The 20,138-nt window shown below is 43.3% G+C and overlaps 1 protein-coding gene across 5 annotated transcripts in view; it reads left to right on the forward strand.

The window, feature by feature from the left end:
• SASH1 (SAM and SH3 domain containing 1) overlaps positions 1-20,138 on the forward strand; it is an 844,241-nt gene that overhangs the window by 735,229 nt on the left and 88,874 nt on the right. For 3 of the 5 annotated variants that reach the window (XM_075924386.2, XM_075924390.2, XM_075924387.2), the window contains exons 5-8: positions 12,364-12,404; positions 13,460-13,546; positions 15,606-15,718; positions 19,876-19,977. In XM_075924386.2, the coding sequence (XP_075780501.1) occupies positions 12,364-12,404; positions 13,460-13,546; positions 15,606-15,718; positions 19,876-19,977 (343 nt within the window). Of the gene's footprint in view, positions 1-11,175; positions 11,952-12,046; positions 12,336-12,363; positions 12,405-13,459; positions 13,547-15,605; positions 15,719-19,875; positions 19,978-20,138 lie in introns of those variants that run through there. The other 2 variants (XM_075924392.2, XM_075924393.2) reach the window with 2 other exon arrangements.

Below are 20,138 nucleotides of genomic sequence, written 5' to 3' on the forward strand. Positions count from 1 at the left end.
GCCTACTTTCAAATATGTGGTGCTTTAGTTATTAATAGGACACTTCACCCCCACATTTGAATGTCCAGCAAGATACTTGTTGGGCACTGTGGCTGTGTCTCCTTTAGGGTCTTAAAAAATGTGCTATCATTGCTCAAACTGGTTCAGTTGCAGCAGTGTGAGCTCTAGATGAGAGAGGCTACAGATACCGTCACTGTTTTATGTGCTGGTACTATTAGTCATGCTCAGTGCAGACTTTGGCATCATATTGTTTACAGGCCAGTGGCCCGTTTGCGGTAGAGTTTCCAAACTTGCAAACACGGGTGTTACCAATTATTGAAAAATCTCTTTTGTGTGGAAAAAGTCTCAGTATCCTCTTTGAGGGTATTTCCTTGTCTGTTTTCCTTTTCATTCAATTATAATTAAACCAAAATGCCACTTTTATGAAATCTTAAAGAACTACAGCCTGGGGGGGAGCTAAGATTTCATATAATAATAATTACTTAGTCCATCTGTAGATCTCAAAGAGCTAGATGGGAAAATGGAGGCACAGAGAGCTGGAGTAACTTCCCTTTTGCCCTGTGGAAGGCCAGCAGCAGGACTTGAGAATAGAACCCATGTCTTCTGATAACTAATGACATAACCATTTGGAGCCACTCCCTTGCAGTGTAGGTGCAAGGGAGCATAGGATACCCTGAACACAAAGGAAGCATTACAAACATAAATTTACTTGGAATGGTTTTATTCAGAAAAAATGCTTGTTTTGTTTTGTTTCCCTGAAAGAATGACGACTTCACTTCTCAGTTCAAATGACAAATGCAGAGGAGTTTGATCAAAAGAGCTGTCTTGTTGTGGTATAGATGTTTGGGCTTGGACTGGAGCCCAAGCTCTGGGATCCTCCTGTCCCTCAGGGTCCTAGAACAGTGTGTGTAGGGGTCACATGCAGCCCATCGAGGTTCTATGTGTGGCCCACCAGACATTTTGTTTACTGTTGCTCACATGCAGGGTTGACAGATTCCTTTGGTTTCCTTCCATGTAGGTTTTTTTCCTACTGATGTCACTAAAGTGACATGCACATAAACCAAAAGCACATAAAGTGAAGTGCATGCTGATTGCCCACAATAGGGGTTACCAAACTTTTTGAGACAGGGACCAGTAAATCCATTCACGAGCTTTTGGAGGACCGGTAACATTCATTTGCATATTTCCATATTCATTAAGCAAATGATGAATTTGCAAATAAATTGTTTCTGGTCCTCCCAAAGCCCCCAGTGCCAGCTGTAGCAAAGCTTTTGATACGGTCTCCCACAATATTCTTGCCAGCAAGTTAAGGGAATATTGATTGGATAAATGGACTATAAGATGGATAGAAAGCTGACTAGACCAGGGTTTCCCAAACTTTTTACGTTATTTGGAACCTGTTTTTTTAGTACTGTTTTTTGCAGCCCAAAAATATAAATGTATATTTAAAAAAATGAAAAACGAATACATTTTCAGTTTCACCCAGTTGCATCCTCTGCCCAGCCTGGGCCAGGGCTTGGGGGACCCAGTGCTGCACGGGCACTCCGGGAGGCGGGAGCAGGAGCAGATTGGGGGTAGGGTATCTGGCTAGGAGGGAGGGTACCAGGAGGGGACTTGAGTAAGGAGTTGGACCTCCCTGGTCTGGCACCCTCTGGACCTGACTGGTCCCAGATGAGGGATTTTTTTGGACCAGGGGAAGTCATTTCAGGGCTCCTAGTTGTCCGTCCGTCCTCACTAGGCTTCTTTGCACCTCCCTCCCCTGCAACCCAGCTGAGCTGCCCACCCCCACAGGTTCCGTGCACCTCCTCTAAAAACATCCCCCACAATCCAAGGGAGTGCAGCACCAGTTCCCTGCAGCCCCTCACGGCCCAGCTGAGCTGCCCTTCTGTTTCATATGCCTTCCCCCATTCACCTCAGCCCAGTTGAGCCCCGCACTGGTTCCCTGCAGGCCTCCCCCACAGCACAGCTGAGCCCCGTTTCCCTGCACCTCCCCCCAAGCCCCACAAAACTGCTGAGCCCAGCTCTGATTTCCTGCCCCTCCCTTCCCTTGAGTCTAGCCCCAGTTCCCCGCACCTCCCTCCTCCTGCAGCCAAACTGAGCTCTGAACTCTGCCCCTCTCCCCGGAGCCCAGCCCAGCTCAACCCAGCTCCCCGCATCTCTTCACTCTCGCAGCCCAGCTGATCTCCGTTTCCCTACACCTCTCCGCAGGCATACTGAGCCCAGCGCTGATTCCCTGCCCCTCCCCCCCTTGAGTCCAGTGCCCGGTTCCCGGCACCTCCCTCCTCCTGAAGCCCAGCTGAGCCCAACGCCTCGCACCTCCCCTCTCCCCCTGCAGCCCAGCCTGGCGCCCCCCTGGCACGGCACCCAGGGCAGCTCCCTCCCCCTCACCCCTGCCTCTGCCAGGAGCCCGGAACATCCAGCTGCATCCTCCACCCAGCCCGGCCCAGGCCTTGGGGGACCCGGCGCCACACGGACACTCCAGGAGCCCAAAGCACCCCGACAGCCATGCTGAGGCCCAGTATTTTTTTCCTGTGGACCAGTACCGGGCCATGTCCCATAGTTTGGGAAACGCTGGCACACAACATTGTGTGCACTCTCTGTATCCAATCAAAGCGCTGCTCTGGTTCAATCAGCACATCCCGCAAATTCTAGTTCAGTTAGAAAAATTACCCTATCCTGAGGGATTGTCTTGGTTACCATAATCTTGTGGACCACCAAGATGGAGGGTCACTGATGTGATCAGCCCACTAGCTTAGGTTGCCCATTGCTGCCCTAGAGTCTGGGCTCCAGCCCAAACCCAAACATCAACACCGTGATTAAACAGCCCCATACCCAGACCCAAGTCAGCTGGCCCATGCCAACTACCGGTTTTCGACTGTAGTACAGACATACCCTGCTGTACCACTTTTGACGGCTCAGTGACATGATGACTGTGCATCTGGCCTGAAATTTTCAATGAGACTTTTTTTTTATCAGAAAATGTTGATTTGTTGAAATTGAATTTTTTGTGGCAATGTATCCGTATCAGTTAAAGGTTTCTCAGTTCCAGGATGAAATTTCTGGTCAGACACACAACTTAAAATAGCCAACAGCTTGATGTTTATGGCACTTACCCGGGACATGGGAGATCTAGTTCAGGCTTGATTCAGAACAGAGATTTTAATCTGTTTGTTTCAAGTGATGACACTACCCACTGAACTATACAGTGAATCTGTTACACTTTCTTTGACCCAATACATTATTTACACAAAGTGGAACAGTTCCAGCAGAGGAAGTGATGGGGAAGGGGAAAAAAGAGAGACACGGATTCTTACCTAGTGCTTAGGGTACCTGTCTGGGATGTGGTAGACCCAGCTCTGCCTTATTCAGGGCCCTAACTACTGGACAATTGTGGGAGGCAAAGGGTGTCTCTCTCGTGAGATTTGCTATATATTTCAAAATATCTTGTTTTCGTTCCTGTGCAGAAATAAGATGATAATCTCAGTCTAGTTTCTATCGGACAAATAAATGTCTGCCTGTCACAAAATCCTGCCGATCACTTGGCATAAAACTAGTAACCACTTCCATTTCAGTCAAGAGATGAGAGTGCTCTGTGTGCTGGGAGATCAAATTACCTTTTCACCTCTAGAGATGGTCTCAAAAAAGGGGGTGAGAAAGCGTAAGTTTCCATTACTGCTGTCCATACTGTTCCTGCTCAATAGAAAGAGAGTGTCATAAAATGTGTTTGCTGTGGCATTAACAATGCTCATTTCATTACTTTGGGTATACTGAGGAGCCAGGGCTTGCGTGGGGAGACATAATGAGAAAAAATATTGTGGTACCAAACTAAGCAGAGAGGCATCTGAGGTTTGTGTGGTGATGTTGCTTATATAGCTGGTAATACCCGATGTGTTTCAAAACTGCTGGAAATTTGATCAATAAAAACAGGAGGCAAAATCGCATTTGTTCAAGTCTAGTTTTAACTTTCATGACCAGTTGAGTTTTTCAGATCAGTTGCTTTTATAAATAGAATCAGTTTTGCAGTTTTTATAGTGTTGTAATACTCTGTAAATAACTCAATGGAAAATGATACTTATTAAATGTTTGTATTTTTCTTCGATTTCTAGTACATTTTTTTCCTGTCAGGTTTAATTTCCACACATACAGCCTTCATGTTGCATCATTCTTGTCAGCTGGAATGTGAGGGCAATTTTGTAAAGTCTGAGCTTGCCTCCAGCATAGTGGTATGCCTTTCTATATAACTGCTGTTTTTCATTTTGAACATCACCGTCCCCAGAACAGCAATCCTGACTATGCAGACACAACTGAATTTTGTTTTTGACAAAATGTATGACCAATATAAGACCAAATAGCCAGGAAACATGTTCGTGGATCTGCTATTGTTGCTTCTTGGTGTCAGTAAAGTGTTAAGCCAGGGGTATATCATATAGTCCTTGAATGCTTAAGACAGCTAGCCAAGGAAGTTTACTGAAGCCAAGGGAATGAGGTGTGGGGAGGGGGAGGTTTGTTTACTTCATTGTAAACATTATATTTTAAACAATGGAAACCAACTTTCTGATTAGTCCCCATATTTGAGTAGTCAAGACTCTACATGATGGGCTAATGAGTTCTGTATGTTTGACAGGAAATCCAGGTCAGTCCTACTCCCCTTGAACTCAGAGTTCTGCATCCTGTGTCTCATCCTGTTTTTAGCAGATCCAGGGATGTTGAGGAGGAAAGTTATTTGTTTTCCCTCTTGGGGGATAGATCTGTGTTGCTGCGACTCTTCACTGCATTGGCCTTGTTGTGTATTTTAAATGTAGTGTATCAGAGAATCTTCCAAAAAGGATAGGAGCTAGGTGCCAAGTACAAGAACACCACATACTGGCAGAACAAGGAACAGGTCCTATGTAAGTTTTTCTTTTTAGCTAGGGGGTAGGGAAGGAGAAAACGGGGATCAATAATTGTGAGTGAATCTATCAACTGCGTCGCATTCTCATCATGTTATAAATCTTTGTGCCTTCCCCCCTCCCCCCCATGGATGTCCTTAAGTGTCCCATCATGCACAAATCATTCACTGCTTTTTGAACGATATTGTTCATCAGTATAGCACAGCTGCTAACCAAGGACATGAAGCTATGTTACATTAATGTTGTGATGCATGTTCCCATATCCGTCAGGCTGAGGCAAGATGCATTTTAAATATTCTCTGCCGATTGAACCACTAGACCTATACAGATTGCAGAAGCCAGGTAGAGGTTGACCTGTCCAGCAGAGGCTATAGGAATGCTTGTATCATGTGCATGCTGCATGATGTAACATTTCTGACGGGCTTAACATTCCAGCTTAGAGGAGGAGTATCTATGCTTTTAGCAGCTGCGTCCTTAACTCTCTTCTTCAGCTGTTCACAAATGTAAAACTCTGTTATTCCATGTGTGTCTTAATCTGAACTTCTTGCATTTGGAGTCTAGGCACTTGTGATCGGCCCTCTGGCCAGTGGGAGGAGGTTTTTATGATGTTTTGAATGTTGGGACTGTTTTCTGTGAAAGCTACTTGATTCAAAAGGCATGCAGCAAAGTTGATATCAAAGAAACCAGAGGATCAATGACAAAAGCAGCCATCTGCAGACTATGTCTTCTTTTTGGGGAACACTGTTAATTTAATCCATTCTCATAGGCTGAAGATTTGTTGACTAGGGTTGCCAGATGGTTTCAACAAAAATACCAGACACACTTGATATTACATCACTATCTACATTACATCTTATTTAGAAAATACATTTATATTTTCTCAATTTGTTTCCTGAACTGAAAGCTCGAATACTGGACTGTCCGGTTCAAAACTGGACATCTGGCAATCTTATTGTTGACCTACATATGTAGGGTTTTAAACACAGTTTCCATTATTTGGTATAAACTCAAATTCATCTTGGGTAGTAATCCTCCAGATCAGTGTGGTGCTGATGTGGTTCTTTATACAAAATAACACATAAGACCTCAATTCTGGTTCCGCTGGTATTTTTAATCCAGTGGTCATTGGCAGTGATCTTTAGCTCCAACTCTCCTAATGCTCTTCTACTGTAGCATACAGACTCCATGCCAAGTGCCCAAAGCAAGAAAGTCATTAAATCAGTTCTCTTGGTTGCATTACTATTGTGCGGCTTAATTTGCTCACGCTAGTTTCTGGCAGCCTGTCACAGTTCCTGACTAACTGTGGCAGATGACTGTGAGCTTATCTATGATGAAACAGGGGAGTTACAGTGTTGGGGATGTGAAACAGGAAGAGGACAAAAACTGAGAACAACAAAAACCAAACCAACTCAGGACCCCAAAGTTGCACTTAAAGACAGAATAAATTCCCACTGTGTAAGCTAAAAATGTCAAGGAAAATATTGTGGGGAAGGGGAGAAAGAAAAGCTTTATCTCCCCAATTTTTGAAGTACTTAAACATTTCTCTATATGTGGTGGTTGCAAGAATAAAAAAGAGTCAGTGTATGCATGTACGGCCCTATATTAACTTTTTTGAGGCCAGATCAGCAGAAGGCAAACTATTTGTGCTGCCTGTCAATAGCCTCCCAAAGAGAGAGAGGGCAGGAAATTCAAACAATAAATAACACCCACAATAAGAGCAAAAGGCCTGCCAAACACAGTGTGTTACACATGATAAGTGTGATCTCTGTGTCTCTGGGCAGCAGGAAGATTTCAATCCTGGTAATTTTGCATAGGGAGGTTTTTCTAAAGAGCCCTAAACTTGTGACAGCCAGTCAGAGTAGTATGCAACAACCAACATGCTTTGTGTGTAGAGAGACATGATATTTCTTAAATTGGGCCCAGCTTACTGCTCTGGAAGTATTTTAGAATGGATGATTATCTGCCGGCTTGCATGGATCCCTCTGTGCGTACTCTTGCCACTTGCTAAACATCATATCCATAGCCATTGGCCATACTCACACAGCACTAGCAGAACCAACATGACAAGTTCCACATTGGCTCTGGTGGGGGAGGAAGGACAACAAAAATAACAGCTCAGTGTTTGTTTCCACTGAGAAAGTTTTGACCTGCTTAAAGAGCCATTGCTATGGAAACCTAATGAGAAGATAATTGAATGGAACCTCTTTGCTTCCATCTCTTTCTCACACTGATGCCAGGAAGGTCAGAACCTTGCAGCCTTGCTTTCCCTTCAGGTCCATGCAAATTTGACAAAATACTAAAGGCCCATTTTCCTCCTCTATGCCAGCCCCCTTAGATAAATTATCTTGTATTCAGTTGGTAACAGTTATACAGATGTCGGCTTTCACCCTGATTATGTGACTGGGCCCTGTACAATGCATACAGATAACCAAGTGGCCTTCCAAAGGAGCATGCAGAGGCTTTTGTGTTGATTTATTCAGCAATCCAAATGTGAATATTTTTAGATCCAAAATCCCATCCCAAATCATCCACTCCAAAAGGGTTGTAAATAGTTATTGACAAGAGTGAAGAGGGCCAGTATCAATTTACTGAAGATTATAATGGTCTTGGTTTCAGTTTTTTGACTGCATTAGATACCTATGGACTTTATGTCCTGTAAAGAGCTGTGGTCATGTTTTAAAGCATACCTGCATTGATAACACTTAAAGGCAAAATAAAAGCCAGTCTGAATCACTTCATTCTCTGCTCCTCTGTTATGGTTTGTTTTGAGAATGATGGGCTCTTGAAAACCAACAATACAGTCATAAAAGCAGCACATGGTGTCATTTGTTTCCTTTTTCAATTCTGTTATGGTCCAGCTCAGGGCTATTTCACATCTCAGGGCACATATGGACTGTGTGTCTTGTAAAATCAGCCACTATGTATGCAAGGTAAGCATTGGTGTTTTCCTATCTCAGAACCGAATATGCTCACAATTAATAGGGAAAGTTGTACCTATCAACTTTGAGAGCTGTAGCCAAAAGCCCATGTTGTTAATGGATACTTTTGTTCAATAACATATATATGCAGTGATCTCTGTCCTCAGGAGGTGTCTTGGCAACACCATCTCTAGGTGTGTGTGGAATGTGCAAACAGGTGTGTGTGGAATGTGCAAACAGGTGGGTGCTATAGCAATTAGCATTACCATTTGTTAAGGATTAATCATGAGTTAAGTCCTGGTGGCAGTTTTGGTGTGGCTGGTGTTGCCACAGTGTGTATAAAATTGTGTGTACCTAAGACGCCAACTGCATTGGATCACATAATTTCTGTAAAATGGGTATGTAGCAAACATGGTCATTGGATCCAAAGAGTTACCTTCATTTTTAACCTGTTTGGAGCCCGTTTTTTTATTTCTTGTTTTCACATCTCAAGCTCACAAGATGTTAAAAATAGGCCTAGGAATGGTTTTGAAATTGAGATACACAGATAAAGTTCTGAAATTCTGACACTTCTAAACTCCTGTGTAGTATTAGAATATACTTCTAGAAGAATGGCTCTGTGTAAGCTCAAAAGCTTCTCTCTCTCACCAGCAGAAGCTAGTCCAATAAAAGGTATTACCTCACCCACCTTGTCTGTCCTCCTTTTGTGGAATATACATGGCAACATTTCCTTGTCTGAAGCTGGATCCATAGATTTCTCATGTATATGCAGTGACAGAATACATTTCATGTAGAAGCCTACTAATGAAGCTGTACATCAGAGCACAACAAAACTGAAGGCCTTCCCAGTAGAGTAATGGCATTTGGCTGCATTTCAGACATGCAGTGCTGAAACTTCTGCCAAGTGTCACTGCATCATTAACTTTCAGTACTAGTTATCAGTCTATGAATGGAAGAACACAAATCACTTTCAGCGCATGTTCACAGAGAAGCTGCAGATTTAACACAGTAAAGAAGTGTAATTTGCAAATCAAATCAAACATAAGCCCACTGTGAAGGCCCATGGAATTTTTCACCATACATGTTGAAAGGGAAACACTTGATTGATGTTGTAATATTTTTGGTTTAAAAAAAAAATCAGAGTTGTGTGGGAGAACTTACAGGTATGTGCTTTGTCTTATGAACACTCTCCTTGGTTTTGTCAGCTTTTCCATCTTGTAAGACAAGCTGTTGGTATTTTCACGGTCAGTCCAGAGATGAAAGAAAGACCTCACAATTACAGAATGCATGAAATGATTATTGGAGAAGTTTGTCTTTCCACCTACGAATTATCTCTTTACTTTCTCTGTTGCCAGGAATTTGCATCTGAGGTCAATAGTCAGTATCTTTAAAAATAAAACAGAGTTACAATTAGATCGTGGTCTGCTTTGCTGTGGTCCTCTCCTCCTCTGCCACTGTAGCTAGCTCTGGCACATCAAAAGATGGCTGCTGCTGTGCAAGGCTTTGGTAGTTGATATGAAATGATTTGGTGGCTTCAGGCCAAATCCTAGTGAACAGATGCCCACAATTCCACCATGACACCGGGTACTTACTGCATCCTGGTTGGCAGCTTTGGCAGTCAAGAGAAGGATTAAAATGGGAGTGAAGGCTAAACAACCTCCTCACCACAAAGAAAGGTGTCTCTGCTCCACTGTGACATCTTCTGCCTTGAGCCAGTGAGGAGAAGCTTTCACTGTTTGGCCTACACTGCTCCTGTTCTGATAATAAATAAGGCTTTGTTTTCCAGGGATGTCAGTTTGGCACTTTCCATAAGCACCGAATTAGTTAAAAAATGATTTGCTGGATGCTGAAGTCCACGTAAGGGCACAAAAAGGTAATAGGGTTAGCTCTTTCCTCATAGAGTCCAAGTTCTCTTATTGCACTGATACAAAGGTCTGCATGCTTTTTGGGGGATGGAGGAATGAGCAAATAATACCATTTAAGAAATGCCACTGCCATCATTATGTTAGAAATCCTGGCCCCATTGAAGTCCCAGAAATATTTGTCAGTGTCTTTGGTGAGGTTAGCATTTCACTCCAAGGCTATGTCTAGACTACATCCCTCTTTCGAAAGAGGGATGGATGTAAATTAGACAGATCAAAATTGCAAATGAAGCCGGGATTTGAATATTCCGCACTTCATTTGCATAATGGTGGCCGCCTGTTCTTTCGAAAACAAGTATTTCAAAAGTGAAACCGCTGTCTAGACGTGGTTCTTTCGGGAGAAAAAAAACCCATTTTTGAAAGATCCTGTACTCAAAAAATGAGGCTTACAGCATCTTTCGAAAAAGATTTTTTTTCTGAAAGAACCACATCTAGACAGCGGTTTCACTTTTGAAATACTTGTTTTCGAAAAAATAAGCGGCCACCATTATGCAAATGAAGCGTGGAAAATTCAGATCCCGGCTTCATTTGCAATTTTGATCTAATTTACATCTCTTTCGAAAGAGGGATGTAGTCTAGACATGACCCAAGTCTATAGGAACTGAGAACTGTCTTCCCGTGCCTGTTGTTTGAACTCTTTCATGAGAAAGCAGTATTTGACTGCAAGTGCTGTGAACCACCTAGATTATTAATTTTCTCCCTACTTGCTTTTCCATCCACGAATAAATTTCAGCAGCAAGGAAATAAGCAAATGCCCCTTCCACCTGGTGCAGTCCAAATCTGGAATGTTGTTACATCAGCTGGTTTGCCATTTGTGCAGGATTACACTTCTGATCAAACTGAAGTAGAAAAAAAGATGGCATTTCACAGCTCTGCTGTGCCAGCTTCTCTTAGCTTAGATGAATTACTGAATCAAAACTAAACTTCATAGTGTCTCATTTTCTCTTTAATGATCTCTTTTCAAACTGATAAACATGATTTTAAGGCTTGCAAAATGCTGTCCTGTAATTGCTTGGATTGTTTAACATTGTGAATTGGTATGAAGCAAAAAGTTTTCCTTTTAAAGGTTTTCTGAATTGACCAAAAACTCTGTGGTGCCCTCTGCTGGGAGTCTAAGACAATGCAGAAGAACATGGGTGAATTAATACAAAAAGGTTCATGAAATACAGTAGAACTTCAGAGTTACAAACACTAGAGTTTCTAACCTGCCAGACAAGCCAGTCAACCACACACCTAATTTGGAAACTGCATTATCAGACAGCAGCAGAGACGTACACGCAAACACATACACACATGCAAATGCAGTACGGTATTAAATGTAACCTGCTAAAAAGAAAGGAGGGATTTAAAAAAAAAAAGGTGAGGAACCTTTTGCTGTCGTTTTCATAGAAACTAAGATGATTAATAGCAAAATTTTTTCTTCTGAATAGTGACGTTTCAAAGCTGTATTAAGTCAATGTTAAGTTGTAAACTTTGAAGAAACAACCATACTGTTTTGTTCAGCGTTAGGAACGACCTCCATTCCCGGAGGTGCTTAGTTTAGAGTATGCCATATCCTGTATACAAGACTTGAATGATAAGACTGGGGTTGGTTGTTGTTTTGTAGATTGAAATATGCATGCTGTTATTTGCAGAGGTACAACATAGGCGTTGTTTTATCAGGCATTATTGTCCAATAAAATGCAATAGAGAATTTTGCAGACAGTATCACACTAATCATAGCCTGCACTAAGCATGTGATCCAAAGGCCATTGAAACCAATAGAAATGTTTTCATTGACATAAATTTTCATCTGAAGATTTCAAAGAACTTTGCAATGTTCAATAACGATTATTCATGGGCTTAAAAACTGAGCAAATAAGATTTATTTAATGTGTTGCCTGATACTCTTCCAGAGCATAGGCTAAAAAATAAGCCCTAAGGGCTGGATTATGAGTGAGGAAGTAGTAGTAAAGCACATGATCGGAGACAAGCAAGTGATGATCAGCGCTGCTGCACACATCCTGTATGAGCTGAGATGACACACTTTTCTGGGCCTTGGTTTCCCATCTGTAAAGCCAGGGAAATGATCATTCCCCCTCTTGCAACGGTGTGGTGAGGGTTTAATTAATGAATAGTTGTGCTCGTAAAATGAAAGGCACTACTAGGGCCAACTTTAAGCATGCACAGCACACGCGGCTACATAGAGCACCTGAAAATCTGGAGCACCATTGGGAGAGCAGGTAAGACTGGGATGACGCCTGCTCGCCTAGAGTGTGCAGCAGGCTCCTTAGGCTGGGGCCATAATCACAGAGCCAAATGCACAGGCACAGCACGTTCTGTGTGAGGGAGAAAGAACGTGGAGGAGTGTCTGAGGGGAACTGTGACTCTCCACTGCGTGAGGCAGGCCAGGCAGCTTAGTATGCTTTGCTGCCTCATCTTGTTTCAGGATTTTCAGAGGGGAACTGAGTTAATGAGGTCAAACTACTGTGATCGGAGCTCACTGGCTATTTGTAAATGGCTACATTTAGAAGAAAAAGAAGGGAAATAAATATGTGACGCATTGGCTTGAAATCACAATTTACTGTAACCAGACAGTCCCCATGAGATAGAAGAACTCTGCAATAGTGAGTCCATTTCTCTTTTCTGTTCTAGGCTTTCCCTTCATAAATCAAGCTCTGAAGAAAGCTCTGTAGGTCAGTATGTTTCATTTCATTTGATGTCTCACTCTATTTACTTTTTTTAAATCTCTTTAAATTTTGTATATGTTGGGTGCAATTACCAAAAGTGCTGAGTACCCATGGTCCAAAATTTGTGGAAGCTGTTGTGTGTGGGGGGGGGGGGAGACGGTGGTAGGGGAGAGGTTATGCCCTAAAAATGAGGGGCAGCATCTACAAGTGGCAGACAGAGCCAGTCTAGCTAATACTGTTCTTTTCTAAATACCCATCTTGCGACTTTCCCCCCCAAGTTGCAGATCCTAGGATGTTAGATCATTGGCAGTTTTTCCATTTACCTTTTTTGAGCCTCCCACACAAACTATCTTTTATATCATTTGGCATAATTTACCAGTCTCTTTCCTTAATTTTTGAGTAACTTTGTGTTGTTGTTAAATGGTGTATTTTTAACTCAAACGTTATTTTTCAGACTGCCCTCTCGCAATTCGCTCATGTAACGAACTCTCTTGTACTAAGTTATCTAGACCTATAAAATCCTGAGATTTTTGCTGAGGGCATTTGGTTTTTATTCCCTTGAAGGCTACACTCACTCGATTTAAACTGAGAAAACTAAAAAACAAATAAATGGCAGGAGCCATATGTGTAGTTAATGTTCTCATAGTATTTCTCATGAAGATCAGCAAAGGGAATATGTAATAAAATAACATTCCTTATCTGATTTGGGGTTTCATCTAAATAATTGTGCCTCAGCTTAAAAGAATTTAAAAAATGCTATAAAAATACAGCCAGGCTTGATGTGAACAGTTAAACAAATGCCAATATGTACACAACAAGGTCTATGTTTTATAATTAAAAAATGCTTCTTGGTAACATATCTCAATCTTCCACCATCAGTCTTGCTCCCAAAGAATGTACATTTCTTTTAGATGGCTAGATTAGCTCAATTCTTGTACCGAGCAAATTCAGAGAAAGAGCAAATTTGGGAAATTTTTCTTGGTGAGGTTACAAGTTGAAGTTTTCAAAGAGGAAAATCTAATTTTCATATTAATGTTCCTTTCTTGTAATTTATTCTTAAGGGAGAGCAGACTGGAAAAAGAAGAATAAGTATTTTTGGCAGAATTTCCGAAAGAACCAGAAAGGAATAATGAGACAGGCTTCGAAAGGTAAAGTCTTTAAGAACACAATGATGCACTGCACTAAAAATGACTTTCAGTAACTCCTTGAAGTCCAAGAAATAAGTATCACAAAACAAAAACTAGAACAATATTATAGTAAATGGACTTCAGGATGTAAATGAGTAGCTGAGTATACAATTAACCGATAAGCCTAGGCTTATCGGTTAATCTTCTCGCCTACTTGTATTTCCCTACTCCTTTTGCTGCCTCTTTATCAGAGGCAATAAGGGGGGTGGAGCAGGAGTTGGTGCTGGGGGGACAGCCTCTCTCCACAGTGAGGCTGGGACCTGCTTGGGCAGAGGCTGGGACCCCGTGCGGATGGGGGTTCCTGCCAGACCAGCCTCTGTCCGCGGCCAGCCCGTGCTGCCATGGACAGAGGCTGCTTCGTGGCAGCCTCCCCTCCCACAGCAGCCTCTGTCTGTGGGGAGCTCAGACACACACACCCCTCCCCATGGAGAGGGGCTGCTGCTACCCTGCACTGCTGCCTTCTTTGCAGTTTTTAAACTGTTTTTTAAACTGGCTCCCCTCGTGGATCAACCTCCAGCTGGCACGGAGGCAGCAGCTGGGATGAAAGGGGGCTCCTCGGGAGTGGGGCTGAAGTGCACTGACTGCCAGCCGCACCTCCAGGGATTATAGAATAGTCAACCGATAAGAATTCTTGTGGATACTCAACTATTCTATTACCCGATATCTAACATCCCTAAATGGACCAATATGGATCATCCTCTCAGATCTAAGGGGGGGATGTTGCAGTTCACAAGTGTGGAGGTTCAGAATGTTTCTACCACTGAAAAGAGATTTTCCATTGAAGCTGAATTGAATAAAGCTGTACATTTAAGATGGGTTGTATCTGGCATGTAAATAGGGGAGCTAAAGATACTTTGTATGTATTGGCTACATTTGCTATGGTTTATTCTTATGGCTAGTGTGTTTGTTTATGGAATAGTTAGCAAGAGGTTCCACCCTGGTTTGGCTCTGTAGTGCCTTCTCCGGTTAGGTTTAAGGCTGAGCTCAGCGTGGAGTTGCACAGGGCCAGTCTGCAAGTTTAGGAGGGACGAAAGATATCTGCCTGCAAAAAACACAGAAGATGAACCTACCCGTTAGGTTATCAGGGCTGCTTTCCAAGTTCTGCTGCAAGTGGATGCTGAGCATAGTTCTCCACTAGCTTAAAGAGTCACTCAGGTGCAGTGAGGCTGTCATGCAAATGTGGGAGTGGGAAGATGCCTGCAAACATACTCTCTCCTGTTGGATTGCTGTATTGCAAACAGAAGCCTCCCCAGACTGCTGAGGAGGCAGTATGAGTGTGGCAAAAGTATGTTAAAGATAGCAGGACTCTGTTTTAGGATGTAAAAAAATACCTTCAGAAGCAAGTTATCAAGGCAGGTTGCTACATTAGCAGCTCCTTTGCTGCTCTGGTCACTTTCAAATGTAGTCCCAGTCAGTGGTGTGTGTATACACATGCACATGATGATTTTGACCACATCTGCTTGCTTTCTTACCAAACTCTGCTCATTTCAACACATAAAGTAGATCGTTTACTGTAGGCGAGGGCACCTATCTCCATCACTCTGAAAGAGTAGAGATGCCTTCTTTCTTGTATTTTCCAGTGGAACGAAAGTGGCAGCCTGCAGGTACTATGTTACACTGCATCCTCTCTGCGTGGTGCAGGATCAGTCACAAGGTTGGAAAATAAGGGGTTTTCCCTACACTGATCAAATTGTGGTATACATGACCATCCGCACTTATGACCAAAGCGGTCGTAAATTCGGATCCGAGTTACAAACGGCAATCCGCTCTTACGAACAGCGCGGTCGCCATGTAATCCTATGTGATCTGAGTTACGAACACTTCGAGTTACGGACCAAGTGTTGTTCCATAACTTGTTCGTAACTCGGGGACCGGCTGTATAGGAAGGGTCCATCCAGCCTAGTCTGACCAAACTGGGTTCTGGGACAGAAGCAGCCTCACCAAAGTGTGTGTCCAAACACTTGCCTTTCAGTGCTGAATTCTTGTGGAGATGTGTTTCATCTCTTCCTTTTCTCTTTAGGAGAGGATGTTGGTTATGTGGCAAGTGAGATCACAATGAGCGATGAAGAACGGATCCAGCTGATGATGATGGTCAAAGAGAAGATGATCACCATTGAGGAAGCACTGGCAAGGGTATGTGATGCAAACAGTTGTCCATGATTCCTTCTGTCCCAACGTCCTATGGAGCTTGAGGCTCTGTATCCTGTCACTTGTTGAGCCTAACATGGTGTTTTTCTGAATAGTGCAACATTGTGCAAAGAGCAAAGTGGTGACCCACAGCTTCACTGTGGTATGTGATAGCGTCGCCACTTTACCATAAAGTCATGGGCTGATTCCACAGCAAAGGTTGAGGTTACGCTTTCAAACTAAACCACAGTTTTCCAAGACTTTTTAACTTTGTTCAAGAAACACATATCCTCTGTACCTGTTTTTGGTACAACATTTCTTGTACTTTCAAGCCCAGCATACCCATAGTCCTGAATGAGGAACAGGTGCCTGAGCCACATTTGGAAAAGAATTAGGCTGAAGTATCAGTTACAATACTGAATGCCACATATGCATAGCTTGCTCCATTTCACTAACTTTGGAAAAATACCCCAGGCTGGAACATGCCCCATTCTGAGACATTCAGAGGTTTGCGTTTATGATTGTGCCCATTAAGAGGAGGAATAGTTTAGACTCAGAAGTCTTACTGAACATCATAAGGCAATGCCATAACCTCTATAACTTTGATGCATATGGTGAAAGCTAATCATAAGACAGCAAGTAATTGAGTTGTCATTGATTTCTAACCTCCATTCACTATCCTTCCTCATTGTGTTGTGTCTAATTTAGGCCTGGTCTACACCTAAAACTTCCATACTGCCTATCTGCAGAAAAACATCTTCCCTCACTGTGGCAAGTGTACACCCTATAGCAGCATAGCTGCAGCTGTGCTCCTGTAGTTCTTGTACGGTGAATACCCCAGGAGACTGTGATTTCCTTGTGCAAGGGATCTCTTGTATTTGCCTGTGGGAGACGCTGTGCATTCATTGTAAGGTATACATAATGTAATGTAGACTCTGCAGTGTTTTATGAAATAATAAAATGAATACTTTTATCATATAATAAATGGAAACAGCATAGATATATCCAGGCATCTTGAAATTAGTATGTTCTAATTAGCACTCACGTGAAGTTAGAATATTTCAAAAGCATTCAGGCTCTTTGAGCTGCAGGAGCTTGATTCCTTGTTGGAAGATAGGATGCAGCCTTTCAGGGCATGTTTCTGAAAAACCTTTTCATGTTGAAGTTCCTTCTTCGGAGTGCTGACCAAGCCCAAATTAGTTAATTCTTAATTACCACGTTCAGGCTCGCAGAGTAAATACGCGTCTTACATCTTGCTTCAGTTGACTCCTTACAAATAAGTATAAGATTTCATTTGATGTTCCCACAGTAGGATGACTTTCTGTATTGCATGTTGTCTGTGTCAGGTGTTACAGTTTTTATCTGTCCTTGCTAGGACAGGTTGGGTAAACTTTTTGGCCTGAAGGTTACATCAGGGTATGGTAATTGTATGCAAGTCCATGAATTTTCATTAAATTGGGTCTGGGGTGCGAAAAGAGGTGAGGGCTCTGGCTTGGAGGGTGCAGGCTCTGTGATCAAGCTGGGCAGAAGGTTTGGGGGACAGGAGGTGACTCAGGGCTGGGACTGAGGGATTTGGAGGAGTGGAGGGAGCTCTGGGCTGGGGCAGCGGATTGAAGTGCAAGTTTGTGGGTGGGGTGAGGGATCTGCTAGGGTGTGGCTGGGGAAGAAGGATTTGGGTGCTTAAGGGGGCTAGGGTTGAGGGATTCAGAAGGCAAGACAATGATCAGGGCTAGGGGAGGAGATTGGGATGAGGCAGGGCTCAAGAGAGCAGGTTGCGCTGATCTCCTCAAGCAACTCCCAGAAGCAGTAGCATGTCCCCCTTCCAGTCGGCCAGGTGGAAGTTTGCGCTGCCTGTGTGCTGGAGGTACCCCTGTAGCTCCCACAGGCTGCAGTTCCCAGCCGATCAGAGTTGTGGGGATGTTGCATGGGGCCAGGCCGTTGCTATGGGAGCCACACAGAGCCGTGGCATGCACTGACTAGGGCAAGCCCTAGGTTCTGCTCCCCAGAGGAAGTGCTAAGGCTGGATATGGCCCACCCCTGTGCTAGAATGTGCGTAAACATCAACTATTATGCTGCTGCTCATCGCTATGCATACATTTTGATGCAGGTGTATAATTCCCAGTTCAAGAAGACATACCTACACTAGCTCTGCTCCAGACAGCCCATAAAGTTTAATGAAAATCTCCTCAGCAATTTTTGGGGACTTGCCTCTAAAATAAAGACAGATGCGGGTTTTTTCCCCCACAAAATGCACTGCCTGACATGAGCTTTTCTTTGCAATTTTTAAGACATAAAAGCACAAGAAGTGGAATATAGATTATTAATATAGCATTAATGCTGACATTTGCTTAAGAGCCAAGAAACTCCGTGTTGAGTTTGCCACAGCAATAAAGTCCCTTTGCGCAAACGCATGATCAGACGACATGCATGCTGCAGCACCAACTATTAGGTACGTGCAATTTGGGTTATGGATGAATGTGGAATTAAGCAAAAAATGACGCTCATTTACATTACAGGTAGTCCCCGAGTTACGCGGATCCGACTTACGGATCCATACTTACGAACGGGGATTTTCTAGCCCCAGAAGACGCGGGCGGCGGGACCACCCAGACGCGCCGAGGTCCTGCCGCCCGCGTCCTCCGGGGCGAGAAAAGCTGCTCCGCGTCTCCCTGGTCTGCTGGCGGGGGGAGAGGCCAGCAGACCAGGGAGACACGGAGCAAAGCCGCGGAGGACCCGGGCGGCGGCACCGCGGTGCGTCTCGGTCCCGCCGCCCGCGTCTCCATGGTCTGTTAGTGCGCCCCCATCCCCAGCAGACCAGGCTTTTCTAGCAGACGCCTGTGGTAGAGCAGCTGGGGTGCTGCTGGGTTGGGCCAGTAACGCCGAGGAGCGGCGTTACTGGACCAACCCAGCAGCACCCCATCTGCTCTGCCCCAGGCGTCCCCAAGTCAGCCACTGCTGAAACTGCACTGGGGAAGCCTGCTATAACCACAGATGCAAAAGCTGCTGACCTCCCTACACTGCTCAGTGATCAAAATCCCCCACAACACACCTTTCAAAATCCATGGGTCTTGTGCATGCCTGAGGTGCATATCATCCAATGCACTGATTGCCTTCACCTGGCATTACAAAAACTTCCCAAAAAGAGCTGCACTGAATGTCTGTGGGTGGCATGTGGGATATGTACCCATGGTGCATCATGTTGTCCACTGCCACAAGTACTCCTGGAGAGCACATGCACTGCCAACACAATCATGTGCTGGTAATGTATGAACTGCAGTAGCTGTATATTGATGTAACTTAGATCAGCATATCTTGGTAGAGTAGACATTGCCTGAGACACTCTGGTTACCTTCCCCAGAGTTTGAAGAGAGCTCTTTAAATCTCTAAAGCTTTTCTCTTTCTCCAACAGAAGTTGGTCTAATAAAAGATATTACTCAAGTCACCTTGTGCACTGTATGTTGTTTGGTGAATAATATGTCCCATTTGCTAATATGTCTGATGTCAGATAATTAAAAAATTGTTCAGATTGCTACTGTAACCTTAACACTAACAATTTTTTTTCTCTGCAATTCATTCTTTGCCCTTTCATTGTTTTTTATGTGTAGTAATAAACTATAATAAGCAGTCTACTTGTGGTTTCATTGCTTCCCTCTAGTGGCCCAAATTATTAGCAATAAAATATACCTGAGTGATTTTATCTGGTTTTCCTTAGTAAATTTAAATCTTGATAGAAAACCCTTTGAAGTCAATAAGTCTATCCACTGATGTGAGTGGGCTTTAATCAGGATTATAAACTGGGAACTGAGAATCTTTGAATACCTAATTTTCAAACCAGGATTTTGATGGCTACATGTTTATATACATTCATTGTGCATACAAATGGTTACTGAAATTTGAAATTTCCAAATTTGCTAGGGGAACATTCTCATGTTTCCAGATCACTTCCTCCTTTTGGTTTTTTGTGCCATTTCATCAACTTTTTTTTCCATTTTAATGTAATTCAAGGTTAAAAAGAGAAATGCACTGGAGAAGTTCTGTTTTTCCCATCTTTACAACAGTATGGACAGAAACTGAAAGTGGCTATACATTTCTGGTCAATGAGTTTATGCAGATCTGATCATTTAGCATACATTGACTAACATTTCTTTGTTCCTTCATTTCAGTTGAAGGAATATGAGGCCCAGCACAGGCAGTCAGGCGTTATAGACTCTACAGATTGGCCTGACGGCTCATGTCCCACTTTTGAAGGATCTTCCAATTGTAATGTGAGTACTTGTCCCTATGATATATCACTACCCTAATGCTACAGAAACATATCCCACCTCACCAGAATGATTTATCCAGTGCGATCTTTTTGTGTCACGGGAGATAGTACTGTTGTCTTTTAACCATTAGGCGATGCTGTATTGATTGAAAATCCTCGAAG

Source organism: Pelodiscus sinensis, chromosome 3, assembly GCF_052426305.1.
Source record: "Pelodiscus sinensis isolate ZL-2025 chromosome 3, ASM5242630v1, whole genome shotgun sequence".
NCBI lineage: Eukaryota > Metazoa > Chordata > Testudines > Trionychidae > Pelodiscus > Pelodiscus sinensis.